Source organism: Triturus cristatus, chromosome 5_2 (assembly GCF_964204655.1).
Source record: "Triturus cristatus chromosome 5_2, aTriCri1.1, whole genome shotgun sequence".
Lineage (NCBI taxonomy): Eukaryota > Metazoa > Chordata > Amphibia > Caudata > Salamandridae > Triturus > Triturus cristatus.
This window is the reverse complement of record NC_140588.1, coordinates 932928455-932950548: the sequence shown is the minus strand read 5'-3', so window position 1 is coordinate 932950548 and position 22094 is coordinate 932928455. Positions and strand designations below refer to the sequence as shown.

At 43.0% G+C, this 22094-nt stretch overlaps 1 protein-coding gene across 3 annotated transcripts in view; it reads left to right on the top strand.

Annotated features, from left to right (window-relative positions):
* The window catches only part of TENM1 (teneurin transmembrane protein 1), a 1737496-nt gene that overhangs the window by 959326 nt on the left and 756076 nt on the right, over positions 1-22094 (top strand). For all 3 annotated transcript variants that reach the window (XM_085608139.1, XM_085608140.1, XM_085608138.1), the window contains one exon: positions 21638-21848. In XM_085608139.1, coding sequence (XP_085464265.1) covers positions 21638-21848 — 211 coding nt within the window. The remainder of the gene's footprint in view (positions 1-21637; positions 21849-22094) is intronic.

The window sequence follows — 22094 nt, the reverse complement described above, 5'->3', positions numbered from 1 at the left end:
TATTGCTATCTACCTGTGTTCTGCATGGCCACTGACATTTGACAATCTACAGAGTTTAGTGAGGGACCTGGCCAGAAGCCAATCTCAGTATCCAACCATCACTGTGTTTTGGTGAATGCTGTGTGCAGCGGGGGTTAGTGGCCCTAACCGGTTGGGTGTAGGTAATGGTTGCATGTGCTATATTTGATCAAAAGTTTAAAAAAATCACTAAAAAATAACAAAGGTTAAAGTGAAGTTATGGTTAACTTTTGTTATATCATATGAACATATGTTTAAAAACCTTATGAAGTGATTGAAAAACAACAGTTAAAGTTGAGTTATGATTGGGAACTAAAGCTAAAACAAAACACTCAGATTCACAAGGTATGGTTAGGATGGCAAGCCATAGCTCACACAAATCATGCAAACAATAACATTCACTCCAAATGCAATATTTATGACCTCCCCTTATTTATCCCAATAAGTAACTGTACCTAAAAGCACAACAAAATTCAAAAAACAACTCATCCGAAACCAATAAATAATACTACTTTCATAGTTGTCTCTTTAATAATGTTAAGGGTAGTATGGAACATAATCATTCATTAAAGCTCAAATCCCTTGAGCAACCTTGGTTCAAAGAATTTCACAGAAGGCAGGCTTTATACTCATCTGAAGCTAAAGAAAATGCTTAGGCGTTACTAAATTTAATAATGTATTAGTGTTTTTTACTAGATTTACAGTAGCCTTCTGAATAAAAGCTACTTTGAGGAAGACTGGCTCAGTCACGGAGAATGTGCTGGAATGCATTTTCCATTCAAAGCGGCACATTAAATATGGGCAAAGTGGTGCTTCGTATACAACCTATTTTTCAGTCAACGACTGTCTCTGATTGTGCCACACGCCAGTGAGACGTACTTCTGACCTTCTTGAGAGGAGGGTCTTGAAGAGCGCCCCCACACCTTCCGCCAGTATAGCCTTATTCTCTGGTCTGGTTATGCCAACAAAGACTGCAACTAAAATGTTGAATGATTCAATTGTATCAGAGAGAGTCAGAAAACAAATGTTTTACTAGAATCCACTGAAACCCTGGACTTTCCCTGATGTCAAAGAGCTCCCTAAGGGACAGCTGAATGGAAGTTCAACTAAAAGAAACACGAGAGGAAATTTATCATGGAGCAAAATGTCACCATGTGGAAGTCACTGGGCACTGGGTGTTGAGGAAGCCTCTCTGTCAAAAGGGAGTTGGCACCCGCCTAGAGAGTCCATGGAGACCATTGCCCGTCTCCAGGAACCATAACGAAACATGTAAGCTCGTTCTGTCCAGAGACATCCTTCTTCAGGGTAAACCAGTTAATGACAGTGATAGGACTTCCTACACTCATAAAGGCTTCTCTAATGTTGTAACAACATATGGTGGGCCTACGTCTGAGTGTTTGAACCACTTCTCTTTCCACTGTTATAGGATCCAGAACTCTTTCTCCATCCACATCTAGCGAGGTCCCTGATTCCTGATCTTCAGGAAGGGAGTGAAGATCCTCCTCTTCAAGCACCACCTCATGTGTGCGAAAGCTAGCCTTCAGGATGATGTACCCGGCAGGCCACCTCCATCGCCATGCCTTCATCCCCACCCCACCCCCCTTGTCTGCACTCTTTTCCTCCCCCACTGCCTTTATACAGCACTCCGTTGCTATGTGGATAAGTTCGCAACATATACATCCCCATACATGTATATATACATATGTGCTGACAGTATGCAAAACCAACATACATATATAAATAAACGACCTGCAGAAATGAATGCAAATTTGAAAATGGATTTATAGCACCGACTTGTAAAAAGGTCTCAGATTTACTTTTGTACTCTGGAAAAACATTTTTTTTTTCGTGTTCTTGTCATCTGTTTTGCTATTCCAAAATTGTTTAGCACGCTGTCACTAACGTTTCTGGCTTTCTTGAAGTTGGGGAAGTGACAATATATGCACGACAGAAATGCTGTTCAACGATCGTGGTAAACAGCCAAGTTTAGTTCTGAAAGTCGTGCATGAGCGTCAGGTATTGTCACTCACGTTGCAATGGCAGATGTCCATTTCAGACGGAGGCCTTTGTCTCCAGTGCTCTTACGGCGCTGGCCCTAAAACTGACTTTGTTAAATGCAGAAGTTTAGAAATCAGGTCAGACTCATGTTGAGAACTTGGACAATACACATGTGTTCCATCTCTTCTTTGCAATAGTTCACCCATCATTAAGTATTGGACGGAGTAGTACCTTTATGTGAGTGAGTGAGTGAGTGAGTGAGTTGAGTGAGTGAGTGAGTGAGTGAGTGAGTGAGTGAGTGAGTGAGTGAGTGAGTGAGTGAGTGAGTGACTTCATTGTATGAATGACAAATCACCAAGCAGTGCTGCTTTGTCTGAAAAGTGAATAATAATTCCAGGAAAAAAAAGCTTTCAGATTGTTTCTGAAGTACCAGAAACAAGGCACTCAGCAAAGTTCTAAAGGTAGAGAATGTAATAGCTTGAAGCAAATGTAGAAAACAGCTAGGGACAATAAGCTAGATTATTCTTTGACACGGTGGGCTCCTTTACACATTTTCTGTAATTCACATATTGGAAAAGTGGCAAACAAAATGACTGTCGGGATCTCGCCTTATCAGCCAATCACCTGATTGTTCCCTGACATATAGCCTTTACCGCTTCTAATAATTACAGTAATTCCCTACTTCATCCGTTTCCAACCCAGAAATGCCCCCTGCTTTGACGTGCTAAAATGTCCAAGTGGGCGAATACAGGGAAAGTAGCTTTACAGATGGACATCCACAATATCGCTTATTACCGGCATTCTTGCAACGTTATGGTGCATGCTGCAAAGCAGCACACCTGCACGCGCCAATCATCTTTCTTTCACAAAGCCTAGGTTGCACGGAACGTTGCCAAGAAATGATGTTACATTGTGCGTCACCGCCCCCTGCTAATGGATGCAAAGCGGGCGTAAGGGGGGCAGTGGGTTCAAAAAGCCCTTGGATTTCACACAAGGATAATCAGCTGAAGTATCGTGGCCGGGTTTTGGATGAAATGGATGAAATGTCAACACCGAATGAGCCCAGGTGCAAGCAGTGGTCGAAGGAACAACACACGTCACACATCTCCGGGCATAACGTGCATGTCAAGCAAAAGTCCACACAATTGGCAGTTGTCGTCACGTGTTAATTAGTACATGACAGAGAAACTTGAGCAAACGTTCCACACAAAGACATCACTGCCTCACGTTTCCTCTGTGGTGTAGCGCTTAGCAATGCACTGGCATCTTTAAAGCGCATCATCGACACACCATTACTTGCAGGTTGTTTTACGCCGCGCTCCAGTGTGTGATTAATTCTAACTCAGGGTTTAAGATTTGCATGTAATAAATCAGAAATTACTTACTGCAATTATTATGGAGGCATCGGAGCCACACTTGCTATAAAAATATAAAATCTTGTTTCTTGCTTGAAGATAAAATAGGTGCCTTGTCTTTAGTGTTCTTAAATGCTATGCATAATAATCAGAATACAACAAATGCAAGTATCACATAAAATCACTGGAAATGGCGCGCAATGAAGGATTTTCGGCTTTCCAGACAAAAAGCACTGTAACTCTCCTAACCAGACTCTGGTAGGTGGCCCCATAAATTCCCCAGTCTCGTTTAGATCTTAAAGCGCTGGGCACAGCCTCCTGACCATATATTCCTTTAATCACAGGTACTATTTCCGTGTCTCTTTCTCCATTAAACCTGTACCCTTCTCTTATGCAGCCCCTGCAATGAAATGAATCTTCAGGATGGAGGCTTCGTTCCAGTTTTGGCACTGTAATGAGATATGCATACATCTCTTACTGCCCCCACGTAAATCCCTCACATGGTACATGTTTTTGTGCCATTTCTTAGCAATCCTTTTTAATTACAGCTCATTTCTTGCAGATTGGCAGACCTCTGCTGAGGCTTTCTGCTAGTCGCAATGACATCAATAATTAAAAGGTCCCTCATCAGATAGAGGATATTAAAGCTCGGTTCATCTTGGAAAGTTATTAAAACGAGCAGAATCTGTCAGGGCATTTATCCATCCTATGTATTTATCACTTTCCTCTCATTCCCTTTCATTGGTGTGCATTTTTTGTAGGTATGTATTTGTAATGACAATCACTCCACATTGTAACGAAGTGATACATTAGCTTCTAGAGGGTGAACTGATTGCCTAGATTGGTAGCAGAGGGGGTTGGTCGTGATTCAGACAATCCATGAGAGGCATTAACACACAATTATAGCCACATTTATTAAGTGACCAACTTTCACAGCAGGCAAACGCCAGTACTCTATCGAGTCATACCCCACAGCCATGTATTGTTACTCAATATTTATGGTGTGCATTGACATTAGGAACATTGATCACTGTCATATCTTGACCTCTGTGTTAATGCATTGACCCACACCGATCTGTACAATATTAGATATTATTCTCATGACCGGTATTATATGTAGGATGCAATGTGGGTGCAAATTGCACACCCTCTAGTTAACTTTATGAAGCACTAATTAATAGGCGCGTATTCCCATAAATCTGTGGTGGATACTATACACATCACATGGTTTCCACTGCAGTATTCCACTCTGTAATGGACAATCACTGACATCTTTTGTGATTATATCCAGTTTCGAGGCCATCAGTCCTTTCTCCACTTACCTGTGTGCACTTCTGAGACCTGAGGTTAGTTTAAAAGCAGCCCTGTGTTGCAAGACTGCTTTTAAAATGCAAATTGTACCCAAACTCCACTTTGATGTTTGGAGCACATACAAATTATCAAACTGCAATGTTTTGGCATATTAGGTACCCCCAGTGTCTCCTCTAGGTGTCCCAGTGGTTGGGGGTCAGGTATTTATAAAGAAGACCCTTATACAATAGGATTTATATGTCTTGGGTTTAGTGAGATTGCACATTTCACTTCCCACATTGTAGTAAAGTGCTTCCCAAAATCGATTTTGTTGTGCTAGGAGTACTGTGGAGAGAGCATCTGCAATATTTAGACATACTCAGAACCCCTAAAGCTTCCCCTAGGTGTTCCATGGGTGGAGCGTCCTGTAGATATAGGCAGGGTCCTTATAAACAATGTTTTATAAGCCCTGATGTTGGAAACATTGCCCAAGTCATTTTCCCCATTGCAGATCCCCAGCCACATAGGTTAACATTGCAAGAAGTTATTAAATAATAACTAACCTCAAGGATGTCATAAAAATATAATTCAAAGACTTCTTAGAGTGGTATTGATAAATACAACAATATGCTATTGCTGAATTCATCCTAAAATGTAAAGACAAGAAGTTATAAGACTTTCTTGTCTGTAAGCCAAAATGCAGCCTTTCAGTGGTCTGTCGTGATTGGTCAGAGTTACGTGGATTAGCCAGGCTGCTTTGATGAAGTGATAGGTAGCCCCTGGGGTTAGAAAGCCAATCTGGGAGGTTAGGGTTCTGCTACATAGGAATGCCAGAGCAGGGGAGAGGGGTCGTAAACAATAATCTTCAATAGAAGGAGGAGACAGGCAGGAGAAGCCAGTTTCATTTACACCCCTACTCTTTGAACCCAGCCAGATGGCAGGATTAAGGAAGGAATGAGCAGATGCAATGGGGAGGAATAATGCAGAGAATAATCTTTTGTCTCTGATGAAAAATCAGTCATGTTTGAATTTTGGGAAAATAGTACTCTCCGGGAAACGAAAGTGCCACATTTTGGAAGATATGGTCATACTCTGGGGTGTTCCCCTGCACCTCATTGGACAGGAGTGGCCTCCTGCTTGACCCGGAGAACTTGGAATAGGTTTCTGCGAGTGGCAGAGCCTCTCAGCTCTGCTGCTTGAAACTGAGTGAAGAAGAAAAAGTATTGCCAAGCTAGAACCTAGATTTGCACCATCAGGCCTGCATTCTGACTGACTGCGTCTTCTGCATTATCTGGAAGTACAGCCCTTTGGATGTACTTTGTTTCAAGAGGAATAAAGAGTAGGCTCCCTGCAAGCTACAGGTTAACAGAGCTCACCTGCATAAACCCCACCAAGTGTCCCCTGCATTGAGTGTATCCGGTGGACTTTTAAGGGTGTTGGCCTGGTGCATTGTGGGAGTTGTGGTTCCAACCTTTCAAGGACCATATTAGAGATTCCAGACCCTTGGATTGTGTTTTGGTCACTTTGGTCCCTCAAGAGGAACTTCAGGAAGAAGTATAAAAAGTTTGGGAAAGTTTGGTGAACTTTTGTGAAAAAGCTCCAGAGGGTACCGGACTCCCAGAGAAAGGCACCCTGGGTAACCCTCACTGAACCTGGCCTGCTGGAGGAGGCTGCACAATGACTGGTGAGAAATCCTCCAGAAACGGTTCTAATTGTGAAGGCAAAATCTTGACCGGGGCCTCTTGCTTAAAGTATCCGACCAGTCTCTGTCCCGGTCAGAGGCGTCCAAATGTCCAGAAGTGACACTATTGCTTTCTAAGAACTAGAAAGTGTTTAATCTTTAGAAATTCATATATCTGGATCCCTGCATTCGCTCCTTTTTGTTTTGGTGTCACTTTAAAAATAAAAATATATCCTATTTTTAAACATTAGTGTTGGATTTTTCTTTTATGTTGTGTCTTAATTATTTACTGAATGTGTGTTTTCAAATACTTTACATACCTGCTTTGAAGTTAAACCTGTCTGCTCGCAGCCAAGCTACCAAGGGTTGAGCTTGGTGATAACTTTCTAAGACCTATTCTGGGTGACATATTGTGTTAGTGGCCTTATCCCCAGTGGTAGATAAATATTTACCACTACTAATAATCCACTTTCCAACAACATGATAATCTCTTGCATTTCCCAAAAATACTATCAGAAAATTGAGATTTATGCAATTAATATCTCTAGACTGTGCTTGAGTTTTATTGCTTGAACATACTCATGTGTAGACCTCAATTACTGGGATACTGCAACTTGCGTATTTTCCTTTTTCATCAAGCTTATACGAATGCTTAGCTTTCACTGACAGAACTGTTTTGACCGGGAATATCTCCTTAGCGCGATGGTACTGGATATTCTGCAATAGCAGTGCTCCCCACATGACACAGAAATTGAGCAGTGGGCAGTCTGACAAAAAGGCTCAGGACGTCATTTATGCTTTTAAACAAATGGTGAAGATGGAAAACTCACAATGTAAAGCACCACAGGAGTCCTGATTTTCGAATTGAAAGCCACCCTTGCATATTTGATGTAGATGCCCTAGTTCACAAGAGAAGTAAGAAAAACTACTTAACTTCTCCCACCTCTAATTAACTCCTCAATAAGGATAATCATGACTTAAATTTTGCCTCTCCTGACATTTTGATCCCAAATAGGCTTGACTCCTGTGACATGATCCAAATAGGATTTCAGATAATCTCTGTTCTGCAATTAGTTTATGAATTAGTCTGTTCAACAGGAATTATGTGGATTTCCCCTCACTTGTGGTGGAGAAATCTGCAGCATTAAACCATTGATACCTATCACATCGAGTTTGGATTGCTGTCAGGCATACGTGGAGGTATTTTTACCCTTTAAAGTCGATTTGTGAATTAGGCCCATTGTTTACAGGGAAAATGAAAGACCTCTCCTTCTTGTGTGGCAGTGACCATGGGTACGCACCAATGATAATGAAGATTTTTGCCAGTTCCATGGCTATACAAATGCAAGAGGCAATCACCAAGTCAGTGGCAGCCCTGCCCTTTTCTTTGCTTCCTCCATGGTTACTATCTTCTCATGTTATGCTTTCAGTCACTGTGCCGCTCCTCATCCCAATAGATTTGGCAAACCCCATAAAGCTGGAATAAGTAGATCTTAAGGTGGAGCAGAAACATAGGTTTTCAAGCTCCTTTAAATATGTGCATAGTACTCACGTGTTGGAAGTACTTTACATTTGAGGGAAAATCCCAGCATTGGTGCAATCCAGTTGCAGGTTCAGGATCTTACAAGGTAATGATAAACTGTAGCATTGGCAGATCCTGTTCCTAAGAAGTCATAAGCCATCATGCCTTTAGAATTAAGAGCAGGTGCCTATGTGAGGAACACAGATATCCCGACATTGCATGTGGATTTTCACAGAGGGATATAGAGCCCAGATCATTTTGGTGCTAGAGAGCATCAAGCACCTTTTGATATTTTGCAGTCCCCTGCTTCAGTGACTTTTGCTTTAACCACATTATATGAACAGCAGTAGTATAAGGGGATACCTTTACTCACCACTTTAAAGTGATAGGTCCCAAGCCCCTGAAATGACACAGAAATGACGTAGGAATCATGTAGATGGTTGTGTGAGAGCCCTCCCCTGAACTGGGGTATGTGTGGGGTGTGTCACGTGTGCTGTGAGAGCATGTGCGCACATTTAGAGGTCAGTGTTAGGTAGAATTGTGGCCCTAGCTGGGTGTGTGTGCAAATGTATCGGGGCATAAGAGGGCATGCCTGGGCATATTCAAAAACAGGTCTGCAGAGTTGTGACAGATGGGGGTCTCAGCAAGAGGAGTTGAGAATAAGTAGACAGCCCAAGTCCCCGCCTTCAGCCTCATAGTTGCATGAACCAAAGGTCTGGTCAAGTTTTGGTTTATTAAAAAAAGAAAAAAAGGAAATCTTCATGTATCCCCTGGACATCGTGGAGCAGCAAGGATGTGTCCCTCCTTAGACCACAGGCTCTAAAAACTGCCAGTCATGGAGGTATTGATGAGGGAAACCTGTGTAAAGGGCAGATAAGTTTGCCCAGCACTCTCAAGGGGGTTTCATGCACCACATGACCAGCCTGGGGCAAGCAGGGTATATACCAGCCTAGAGCAAGACATCTAAATAACTATAAGCTAGAGATGGCTTGATGCAGGAAACCTGTTGAAAGGTCAGATAAGTGTCCAGCACGCCCAAGGGTATTACATGACTAGACTGAAGCAATGAGGGTGTATCTCATCTTAGAGCAGTGCCTCTAAAAACTGTAAGGCAGAGTTGCCTTGACGCAGGAAACCCTTGTAACGGCACCAGCACACCCAAAGGGGTTTCATGCAGATATGCCATTTCTATAGGCGTTGCTACCGCTACCCCTATTATCTTTGCTGTCCTGCCTGTTAGTGCATTCTTCAAATAATGACCTTTCAACCTCTGTTTTTTGTGTGCTTTCACAATAGCAAGCAGGTGAGGCTAAGTGAAACCCAAACCCTCAAATACCTATTTCTGTGCCCACCCCTCACCAGAGTGTGACCTATGCATAATTAGCTACACCCTCCTGTCCCATGTATAAAAAGGCCACCCCAAGCTAAACTCTACACACAAGTAGTTACAGAAACAACAGCAAATCATCTATTTTTATGTGTGAGGACCTTAAAGAGAAAAAGAATGGCTCAGAATAATGAGGCACAGAATGGTGCTGCAATCTGTGTTCTGCTGCAGGTAAATAACTACGGGTAGCACACTTTTACAGGCTTTAGGTTTTATGGGTGTATTTAAAGTATTGGGGGGAATGCATTTAATCTGAATAATGCGGTTGGTATAGGGGTGGCAAAGGTTTGCATCCTTGACGTTTTAAATAATGTTGAATGCAATGTGGTATGGTGCTTAATGTGAATAATGCCCCAGTATGACAGCATTGGGCTCAGGGCATTTTCCAATGCATGCTCTGCTGTTCCTGGAGACTCAAAGACCTACTTTACTAGATGTAAAATGTGACTTCTTTTGCTACCTTAATCCAGTTCAGAATTCAGGGACTGTGTATTGCTGTGTGTAATTTGCAGTCTTGTATCCAAATCATGGAAGGTTTCTGCAATTTTTCTCAGTTGTTGGATTATGGTCGGAATTCCACTTTCTTTGGGGGTCCAGTATTGTTCAACGAAGGGAATGCTATCTTCTTGGGAAACTGCCAGTGGGTATCACTTATATTAATATTTGCTTAATGCAACTACCTGGGCTTGCCCCAGTAGACCTTCTCAAAACTATTATCTCCTTTCCTAATGTAAGTTTTTGGGTTCTACAGTCTTAGGAAATGATGTCGTTCAACTTCACGCAGCTCAAACCAAAATGCATGTTAGTACACAGTTTAAGGTTCACTGTTTTTGCAATTTTCATTCTACCAGATCTTTGACAAGGCATATGCCCTGTATGTTCAGCTTGCTACTCTCTCCCCTGCCCTTTCACCCTGCCCTCTGTTGTCTATGTGGGGCCTCTCCCACTCCATCCTGCCCTCCACAGTCCGTTATGCTGCCAGGGCCCATCTTGCCTGCCCTGCCTGGTCAGATTGCTGCCCTGTCTGCCCTCAACCCTGCTTTCATTGTCCGTGTGCATATCCCTGACCCATCCCTCCTTCTCTACTTCTCGCCAAGCTTTTGTGTGCTGCCACTGCCCCTTCCCACCTGCTCTGCATAGGCCATTGTGCTGACACAGCCCTCCCTCCTGCCCTTTGGGGTCAATTTGCAGGCCCTGTCCCCTCATCCCTGCACTCCATTATCCGAGTCTGTGCCCCTACTCCTTCCCTCCTGCTCTCCATGGTCCATTGTGTTGCCACTGTCCCCTCGGCCTGCCCAGTGCGGTCAGTTCACTGCCTGTGCCCCTGGCGCTTCCCCCTATCCTCTGTTTTCAGAGTCCATGCTCCCACTCCCTCCTTCTCCACACTGTTCTAATATGCATTTATGACAAAAGTCACGCCTAAAGTTATCTTGATGGAATCAAAACTGTTATATTTAAAGTATTTCTTTTAGAAATGAAGAAGATAAGTGGTTATTCATCTCATAGAAATTATGGTTCGTGGCCTAGAAAGCAAAAACAAGGACACATTTTCTGAGTTCCCAAATAGCGACAAAAGGCTTTTAAACCAGCTGTTATTGTTATGTTTTTATTGCACTGGTTACTTAAGCGTTCTGCAAATTTCTGTCATTTTTTTTTATTATTTGTTATATAGTATCATTTATTGTATTGTAGTATCTTCTGTAGAGAATGCTTTCAGTTTTACAGGTTTGACTCCATAAAGAAGGCATTGAGTTGTGCCACACTTGTCATAAATACAGAATGTTAGCACTCTAGTTGCTCATTAGAACACTGTGCTAAAGAGGCAGTTGATCTCCAGCGAGTTAACTGTCAAAATGTTTTACTGACATGGATGAGGAATATATTTGAGAACTCATCAAAAATGGGTCATAATTGTGTCTTCTACTGCACTAAACATACGTTCGATGACAAAACGCATTCCTTTGCTGTATTAATCAACCCCAGCGTGCAGCCAACCCCCTTCTGTACACAGTCTTTGTCTGTTCACAGCGACACAAGACATCCACGGGAGCCAGCACTCCTGTGGACTTTTGTAAATATATTTTGCTTGGGGGTCACTTTGGCACCCCCACAAGATCCAGTGGGTCAGGGTACCCCTACCCTGCCCCCTTATACCTTATATTTTGCAATTTTCAGGACATGGGGACCAAGTCCCATTGTCCTGAAATCATGACTGCAATATTTCTCATCATCTTGTAGCCAGCAAATCAGAGCCTGAGGCTGGCGAATCAGATCACTGTTTCTTGAAGTGGCATGATAGTGAGACTGTTGAACCTAACTGCCCAAATATGCAACATTTTTTAACCTTAATATCCCAGAAGCTACTGAACGGATTCTTCAAAATATGCGTTATAGTTAGTTGGACATTTTACTCGTACAAAACCAGAGAAATTCAGCTGTTATAGTTAGTTCAGCTAACTATAACTCGCGCCCCCGCAATGCACTGCTGATGACATCACATATTACATTATTCATGGCATGGTCAGTAACATCAGGAACCTCCAGTAAGCGCCACAGGACTGCGTTGCAGAGAGGTGGTCCGAGGCCACACCCCTTTTTACACCTCTTTGCAAAAGCAGCTCTGTGGTGCTTACTGGAGGTACCTGGTGGGCTAGTTGGCCCCCAGGCACCCCCAGTATTCAAGGGGAATTAATTCCCCAACTTACAACGCGCCACGGGGCACGTTTGCAGAGTAATGCACTGAGGGGGCGGGGCTCTGGTGCTATGCCGGTTTTTTATTTTATTTTATTTTTTAGAAGGGGGTCTGTGTGGCCCCCTTCTTTTCCTATTTTTTGGCCCTGGGGGATGGGGGCCCATATTTTGATCATTTTTTGGGGGGAGGGGGGCCCCCCTTTCGGGCCATTTCTAGCCCTGGGGATTCCAACCCACCGGGAGCTGGCCACTCTGTTGGGGACTGTGGGGGGAGCCCCAATGCCCCCACGGTCACGCCGGCTCCCCGCCTCCTGCGGGAGCCGGCATTGCTTTTCCACACGGGGAGCTGCTAACATGCAGCTCTCCTTGTGGAAAAGCAATCTGCTTTGGATTTTGGAAGCGAGAGCAGGAACGCTTCCAAAATCCAAACCAGAGTTTGCTATGACAAGGCAGGAGCCGCATGGCTACCGTCCTGCCATAGCAAACAGCAGTGTCCCGGGGGTGGGCACTCCGGGACACTGCAGGAGCCGGCCCTGGGAGGTGGCGGTCCCCAGGGCTATCAAGGGCTCCAGGAGGGGGGCTGCTTGGCCCCCCTCCCTACCAGTACAAAGCCCCAGGGAGGTGGTGGTCCATATTTAGTGCCCCAGGGAGGTGGTGGTCCTCGGGGCGTGTGGGGGTGCTCGAGCCCCCCACACAGGTTTAAAAAAAAAAAAGAACCCGGGTAGGTGGTGGTCCCCGGGTCAGCGTGGAGTGGATTGGGACGCCCCACACATTTTTTTCACAACCCCGGGGAGGTGGCGGTCCCCAGAAATGCATCAGGCAATACAATGAACTTGGATGGCTGGTGGGGGCTAAACCGTGATGCCGAATGGCAGACGCACTGTCAAGTGCATCTTGAGAAGCTTCGACGTTTGTTGGATAAAATGATGACACGGTGCCGTCCCGTGCAAGATGCACCATCTCGAAGGAATGAGAGGCTGTGGGAGAGGAACCTTCCTGCTCCGGTTTCCAGCACAGTGCATCTTGATGAAAAGTGTCTGCTCCCATCACATCCAGATCCTACCAAGGATTCTAACTGACTCTCTGAAATCTGTACGCATTGGAACCTACTATAGGTGTTCAATGAAAGCTCGATGTGACTACACATCCTAGCATGCTGTATGAAGAAATCAAATGCGCAGTTGAACCCATGAGGGTTTTTCAACCAATCAGCATGCAGTATAAAGTGTGCTCTAATGCGTACAGGAGAAATGCCTCTGATGAAGTGGTACGTTGAACACAGAAACGTGTCAGGCAATACAACGAACTTGGATGGCTGGGGCAGGCTGAACGGTGATGCCGAATGGCAGACGCACTGTCGAGTGCATCTTGAGAAGCTTCGGCGTTTGTTGGATAAAAAAAAAAAAATATATATATATATATATATATATAGTCCACAAATGGATGGGAACACCCGTTGCCTCCAGAACGAAGGGCGCGTCGATGAAGAGACCTCCCAAACGCGGTCACGAATATTATCCAAAACTTCTCCAAGTTCAAGAAAAGCAATCGACGCCGTGTCTGTGCTGAAAGTTATTTATTGCCAGCCGAAAAAGCTAGACGCGTTTCGCCTGTCCTGCAGGCTTGTTCACTAGCAGTTTGGTAAAGTTTTCAAAGGCAATTTAAAACAGTGAGTGACGATCAACGCACGTGTTGGACTACAAGTATAGAAATAAACAGAAGACTCGTAGTTCACTAAACTGCAATAGATAAACGGTCCAGGCAAGTGCCACAAAGTGTAAGACCAATTCATTACGGTCAGTCAAACATAATATCCACTCATAAATTTAGAGTATTTGATAACATTCATCAATTATGACACAATTATTAACCAAGTGGTCCTATTATGAAACATTAAAAACCAGGTCACTATTTAGCTGGCAAGGTTAATGCATTACATGGGTGTTTAGATCAAGTGATCAGTCGCACTGAATATAGTTTCAGCCATTGTGTCAAAACATGATTTAGCACATCCAATTAGGAATGACAGTAAATACATGGTACCTATGAAGTTACTGCCCAAGTGGGCTAATGCAAACATCCACAGTGAGTCAATTATAGTTAATAATAGCTGTTTTTAGTCCAAAAAAGTGACGAGATCGCACAATAAACAAAATACAGATAAAACCAGGTAGAAAAAGGACGAGAGGATTCTATAAATGTGTGTGTAAGTCTTCTTCCATATTAAGACCATGTGGTGTTTTGGTATTGAGTCTGATAATATAGCAGGACTCTAGTTTGCGGAGCTTCTTTTCCCGGTTTCCACCTCGGCTGCCAGGTGGAACTGCATCAATTACAAAATAGAGAAGACCTTCAGGGTCTTTATTGTGACATCTGTCAAAATGCCGGGCCACGGGATAGCTTTTGTCCCCATTTTTAATGGCCCGTAGATGTTGCAACACCCTTTTGTGCACAGGCAAAATCGTAGAGCCCACATATTTAAGGCCACAAGGGCACTGTAATATGTAGACCGCATAGTCAGTCTTGCATGTGTAATGCCCCTTGATGTGTTGGATGGCTTTATGGGAAAAACCTGCTGGGAAACAAGTTGTGTTTTTTCCATACATACAGGCCTTGCATTTATGGCATTTGATAAAACCATCCTTTCTTTGAAGCCAAGAGCCTGCTGGTTTCGTTTGGTTGCTAGGTAACACATTGCTGACTAGTGCTTGGTGCAAGGATCTGGCCTTTCTGAATGTAAATTGGGGTCTTCTTTGAACAATTTTACCCAACACTGGATCATTCCTGATAATGTGCCAATGCTTATTAAAAATTGTTCTCAATTTGTCCTGTTGTTTGTTGTAAGTAGTGATGAACCTACACTGGTTAGTGTCTTTTGCTGAATTTTTTGCTGACTTTGTACCTTTATTGAAAAGAATTTGTTCTCTCTTGATTTTTTCAATTTTGGTGACAGCTTGATTAAGACAGTTATCCGAGTAGCCTCTAGCTTGAAAACGAGATTTCCAACATGCAAGTTCTTTATTAAAATCATGTTGGCTACTACAATTACGCCTGGCTCTGAGACATTCCCCCATAGGGGATGCTATTGACTAGTTTGGCCGGATGGAAACTTGATGCATGTAATAAAGTATTACCATCCGTAGGCTTGCGGAACAATTTGGTATGCAATTTACCCTCATTCACGTACAGTGTTAAATCCAAAAAATTGATTTCAGAATCACTGATCGTACTAGTGAGTTTCAGGTTCAAGTTATTGCATTGCAGCTCTCTGACAAAATCTTGCGCACTTTTCATAGTGCCTTTCCAAATAATGAAAAGGTCGTCGATGTAACGACTCCAGTGCATTACATTATTGTGCCATTCGGCATGCCAGCGCGTCTGGACCACCTGCTCCTCCCACCAACCCATATGCAAATTAGCATAGCTGGGGGCGAAGCAGGTGCCCATCGCTGTTCCGCAAATTTGTTGGTACATTTCTCCATTGAACAGAAAAAAATTGCTTTCTAGACAGATGGTAATCATTTGCAGTAGCATTTGAGTGTGGTGCCAAAATTTTGCTGGCCGGGTACCCAGAAAATGCTTGCATGCATTAATGCCATCTTTATGGCGAATACTGGTATATAGTGTAGTGGCATCTATGGTAAGTAGTAGGAAATCAGGTTCCCACGGGATGTCATACACTTTGCGTAGGAAATCACTAGTGTCCAAAATAAACGATGGTAGTGCTTGAACAAGAGGACATAAAAAAGAATCAACAAATTTGGAAGTGTTTTCAAAAGCACTGCCTATAGCCGAGATAATAGGACGACCCGGGGGATTAACCATATCTTTATGAACCTTGGGTATAAGGTATAAAACTGGAATGACGGGGCAATCAATTTTCAGGAAAGACATTTCATCTTTGCTCAACACACCTGTTCGTACCCAATCAGCTAAGGAATTGTTAAAAGACAAATGACATTCTTCCATAACATTCTTATTGACCTTAATGTAATTTGACTTATTGTTAAGTTGTTTATAAGCCTCAATCAGGTATTTTTGTTTACTCCAAAGGACAACATTGCCACCCTTGTCTGCATTACGAACAATGCAGTCGTTGTTACTGGTCAATTTTTCAACTAGATTGTAGTAGTCTTTGGACTGTTGGTTGAATGCATTTCTTTTACTGTTTAATGATGTACATAGGTTTTTGATTTCATTGGTAACCAAATCATTAAATAGGTCTACAGAGTCTCTTGCTGTGACAGGTGTAAATTTAGAACGAGGTTTAAAATCAGTCAATTTATCAATGTTCATATCAATCCCTTCCTTGTACGCCAGTGATGTCATCAACTCACTAGAACTAGTTGTTTCCAAAGGTCCTCTTGGAGATGCATTGGCATCATCCTGGTTGATTAATTGCTGCAGCTCGAGCATAAGATTCATATCATCCACACCCAGATTGTCAAATTGAGTGTGTGAGGGCACATGGACAGATGGAATAGGTTTGTTGGGTGTTAATGCAAAGAATCTTTTTAGCTTCAAGGACCTGATGAATTTAAAAAGGTCCACTCTTGTCGTAACATAGTCCATATCAATTTGGGGACAGTATGAGAGACCAAGTTTAAGGATGTTCATTTCTTCTTCAGAAAGCACAATGTCAGTTAGATTAACAATTGTGGCTTCACTTGTAGCTCTTATTTCTTCGGATTGGATTTGAGATTCCTTTTGTCGTTGGTGTAATTTGGAGCCTTTGCGCCTCTTCCGCCTCTGCCTCTTGCTCTTTGTGCTCCGCTGTTTGTATAAAGTGTGCTCTAATGCATACAGGAGAAATGCCTCTGATGAAGTGGTACGTTGAACACAGAAACGTGTCAGGCAATACAACGAACTTGGATGGCTGGGGCAGGCTGAACGGTGATGCCGAATGGCAGACGCACTGTCGAGTGCATCTTGAGAAGCTTCGGCGTTTGTTGGATAAAAAAAAAAAATATATATATATATATATATATTACCTACTGGCGGTCGCCAGTAGGTAGTTATAGTTAGGACCACGTTTCCATAGGAAATCCGCAACATTCTATTTTGAATAACTTTGGCGCCGGTTGACGAATCCTCGCGAATTTTTCAAAATAGGTGGGGCGCTACGCTCCGCTCCTTCCCTGAAAGTCTCGGGGGGATTCGTCAAGCGGGGGCTGAGATAAAAGGGGGGTCCCAAAACGCGTTTTTCCCATGCATTTTTCCATAGGACCTTTAGACAGGGCTACAGCCCGAAAGGCTGAACAGAATTACTAGAAATTTGGCAGAGAGGTAGTCCTCAGGTCAAGGAAGTGCCTTTTGTAGGTTTGGTGTAAATCTGTTCAGAAGATTCTGAGAAAATAGCCTTTAAATCAATATATATATCTGAGCCAGCTTACGGTGCGCTTACGGTACGCTTACCGTACGCGTACGGTGGCGTGCGCGAGCACGATTCTGATTGGCTCTTAGATCTTAGTAAACATTCGAATCGGCCGAAACCAGGAAGCGGCGGCCGCCATTTCGTGTGTTTCACTCAGAAAAAAAATATATATATATATATATATATATATATATATATTTACTTAAAAAACCATAGGCTTCACACACGTTATAGTTAGGAATTAGCATTTAAAAAACCTTGCAAATTCACTTAAAAAACCATAGGTTTCACACATGTTATAGTTAGCTGGACATTTTACTCGTAAAAAACCATTGAAATTCCCCCGTTATAGTTAGTTCAGATAACTATAACTCGCGCGACCGCAATCCACTGCTGATGACGTCACATATTACATCACTCATGACATGGTCAGTGACATCACTCATGACATCACTGATGACATCATCCTTGTGATAGAGTGGCGGTCGCACGAGTTATAGTTATCTGCGCATGCGTGCGTGCTCCGTGTGCGCATGCGTGCGTGCTCCGTGTGCGCATGCGTGTGTGCTCTGTGCGCGCACGGTGCGCGCAGGACAAGTCATGTGATTACGAAACAACACTTTTCATTGGTTCATAGTAGTTTCAGTTCCAGAATCTTCAAACACCACACCCACTCCCCTCATTATTTCTTCTTATTTCCTGGGAGAAGGAGCTGAACAGCTTTTCCACTACGTGAGAATGGCAGAACAGTAATCTTCTACAGAGAGTGAAGAGGAGACCTTTGTGCCACCAAGCCAGAGGAAACAAAAGGACTCATTCATATGGAAGTTCTTTACTTTTCCAGAGGGGCAGAAGAAGGTGAATGCCCCAAAAGTCACATGCACTGTTTGTGGAGTTGTCCTATCTAGAGGAGATCCAAAAAAAAATACTCCTTTAGTATTTATTCTATGATGAGGCACTTCCAAAAAGTGCATCCTGTGGCTTATGCTCGTGAATCTACAAGAGCCACAAGAGACAACCCTCCAGGAGCTCAGCCGAGCACATCATCTGCGGACGCAGATTCACCTGCTTCAAGACCTCTGGATATCCACCCTCTGTTCCAGAAGGTTCATATATGGTGCAATGTGTGCAATGTTGTTCTTTGTTATGGTGAGAGCAGCATCAACTTAATTGAGAACAAAATACAGCAGCACACATGCTCCACCCCATAATTTTTCCCATTTTGTTTTGTTCCTGTTGAACAGTTTTTCAATCCCTGTTTTTTTTGCTGCTCTAAAAAAATCAAAAAAAATACAAAATTCTTAAAAAACTAAAAAAAAATACTAAACAAAAAAGACAAAAAAACCAGTTCTTTTCAGAACTCACCAACATCTAAACACTTAAACTTGATTTTTAATTCTATTTTTTTAATGATTTTTTTGCCACCGTGCACGTACCGTGCGCGCACCGTGCGCGCACCCCGCGAATTTTAAAAAAAAAAAAATGTTTTTTTTACCCTTCGGGGTCCTTCAGGGACCCCCTGACAAAGGCTAGGGGGTCAGGAACTCTCTACCCTGCCCCCTTTTCACGTTCTCCACCTTTGTTTTTCACTGCCACACACAAAATGGCGTCCGACACTTCCTGATTTCGACCGATTCGAATGTTGACTGACATCTAACCACCAATCAGAATTACGCTTGCGCACGGCACCGAGCGCGCCTATAGATATTTATGTACTTTTAACTGCAATTTTCTCAGAAACTACTGAACAGATTGACACCATATATGCAAAAGGCACATCCCTGACCTGAGGACTACCTCTTTGCCAAATTTCAAGTAATTCTGTTCAGCTGTTCGGGCTGTACCTTCGACTAAAGGTCCTATGGGAAAATGCATGGGGAAAACGCGTTTTGGGACCCCCCTTTTTTCTCAGCCCCCGCTTGACGAATCACCCCGAGTCTTTCAGGGTAGGAGCTGAGCGGAGCACCCCATTAGTTTTGAAAATTTCACGAAGATTCGTCAACCGGCGCCAAAGTTATTCAAAATAGAATTTTCAGATTTCCTATGGGAACTCGGTCCCAACTATAACTATCTACTGGCGACCGCCAGTAGATAATGTATATATATATATATATATATATATATATTTCAAACAAAATATGCATCCCTGCGAGTTCGCACTCAGAGAACAGCTGAATCCTGTAACTCATGGCAGCATTCTTGAAAAACCGGAACTCCTTTGCCAAACAATTAATACAAGCCCTACATGTTTCGGAGCTGCCTGCTCCTTGTTCACGGGCCTCATGCTTTGCTAAGCAGCAGAATGGAGTAAGAAGAACGAGTCACTAATTAGCCTTTTAACACTCTCCGGTGAGTCAAATGGTGCATGTGATAAACTGAGCATTCTGGTACTCGCAGTTTCTTCCTCTCCTTGCTTATTACCTTCAGTGGTTTCTGCTGCAGTCAACAAATAATAAATGCTTATGTTTGCTCTCCAGTGAGCCGCAGGCAAAATAATCCGGTCCAATTACATTTTAACTGTTCTCTCTGCACAACAATACCGCCAGTCAGTATGTCACAGCCCACCATTGCTTTGAGTCGTGGTGCGATCCTCCCGGCCAGATTCTTTTGCCTGCGGCTCACTGGAATTGGATTTGGAACGGATGCAGTGCAACGCGCCTCAATGGAAGTTTGCATTGCTGCCCTTGCAGCTCACCAGAACCATCAGTTCAACTGATTGGATATTTGTTCTTTTGGTGACAAATAATTTAATAAAATGGATTCTATTTACCTAAATTAGTGTTTGATTTTTTCTGGTGCTGTATTTTCACTTTGTTACTGTTCAAGTGATGCATATATACATTACACATCAAGAAGAATACAGTATGGCAAGCACGGAAGGGTTTCACTATATGCAACGGGAGCATGCACTTAGGGCACACATTCAGAAAGGCGATAGTATTCTAGAGTACCCAACCTTGGAAGATAGACTCCTGTTGGACCCTATGCAGTCCAAGGTAGTGTCGTTGATATATAGGAAGATCCTCAACAACTCTCCGGACCCCTTGGTCCAGCCGCAGGAGGCTTTGGAAGAGGAAGTGGGTATCCTAGAAGACGACGATTGGGCAGAGGCGCTACAAGGGCCAAAGGAGGTGGCAATACGATCGCGATTCAGATTAGTGCAGCTATGGATACTGCATAGATCATATTTCTCTAGCCCACTCTTATATAGGCTCGGAAGAAGGGAATCAGACAAGTGTTGCAGAGGCTGTGGGGAGGTGGGATCATTTTTCCATATTTTATGGGAATGCCCAAGTATCCAGGGCTACTGGACAGAGGTCACAAAAGTGATCTTAGAAGTGGTGGAAAAAGCGGTCCAGCTAGAACCAAGAGGGCTTATATTATTATGTGTATCGGGGGAGGAGCCATGGCCCAAATATCAGAAGGTGTGGCTTATGATGGCGGCAGCAGTGGCAAAGAGAAATGTGGCGAGGCTGGAGGCATGGGAACAAGATTTAGACTGGTGCAGTCAGGCCGAAAAGGTCATCTATCAAAGCAGGGAAATGGTTGAAGGTCTGGGGTGAGTGGGAAGGATACAGGGGACAAAGTAGGGACATGCACCAACCCTCGGCAGGGTGAATAAAATGGTATAAGGCTCAAAGGATGGACCATGGGGGCGGTAGCAGACATCAGTGGTCCATTTCTATTCCAAGGGCATGGCGAGGAAAGAAAGAATGGGGGAATAACACCTGTGTTTTTTTTATTGTAAAGAATAAGTGTATTGTTTTTTAGCAAATGGTTTAATAAACAGGTTAAAAAAAAAATAAGTTTTACGCATTGCCTCTATGTTAAGCCTGACTGCTTTTGTGCCAGCCTATCAGAGGATTGAGCACAGGTTAGTTTAGGGTTTTTGAAAATAATTGTGGTTGCTGCTTGAATAGAGTTTCACTACCCTCATTCAGTAACCCAATTTCTTACACCCTAATAATGGTAAAGTTCTGCAGAGTAGTTTGTGGGTCACAATGTTATTTGATGTATATGTGGAAAAAGTTCACAGACGAATAATAGTGCACTATTCATCGCAATTTTGTGCAAGTATACCTCTATCTGAACACCACTGAGGTTTTATTCATTCATTATTTGTAAATTATTGCATGCAAAGTGGCACTGTATGAATTGCTCCTGGTTATGTATTAAATGACAATGACAAGAAAGATGTAATCTAAGTACTGTTGGAAAATGAGGTCTGACCTCATGAGTCCATGTACAGTTTATATCATGCTGCAAATTCAAAATGATACCCCATTATAACAAATTCAAAATATGGATTATTTTGTTTCAGTTTGATTTTGTAAAATTGATGGATGGAAAGCAGCTAATAAAACCAGAGCCACGGAATTCTGAAGACCCTCAACATGCTCCCAGAAGCCTCATATTGGCATCGCTACAAGAGACGGGATTCATCGAATTCATGGATCAGGGAGCTTGGCATCTTGCAGTGTACAATGATGGAAAGAAAATGGAGCAAGTATTTGTATTAACTACTGCAATTGGTGAGTTAGCCTGACACCTTATCTTCCTTGACCATTATTGACCAACTCAACTATATGTTTATAAAAGTGTTGCTTATCATTAATCATACAATATCCACTTAAGCAGTCTAATAATTACTAAGTTGTAAATGTATTGATATTTCAAAAATAAATGCATTTTACCAAGAAGGAATCAAAACAGACATGGGGGTCATTTATAATTTAGCAGGCTGCCCACCAGCCCATCTGGTCAGTGGATTCTCTCTC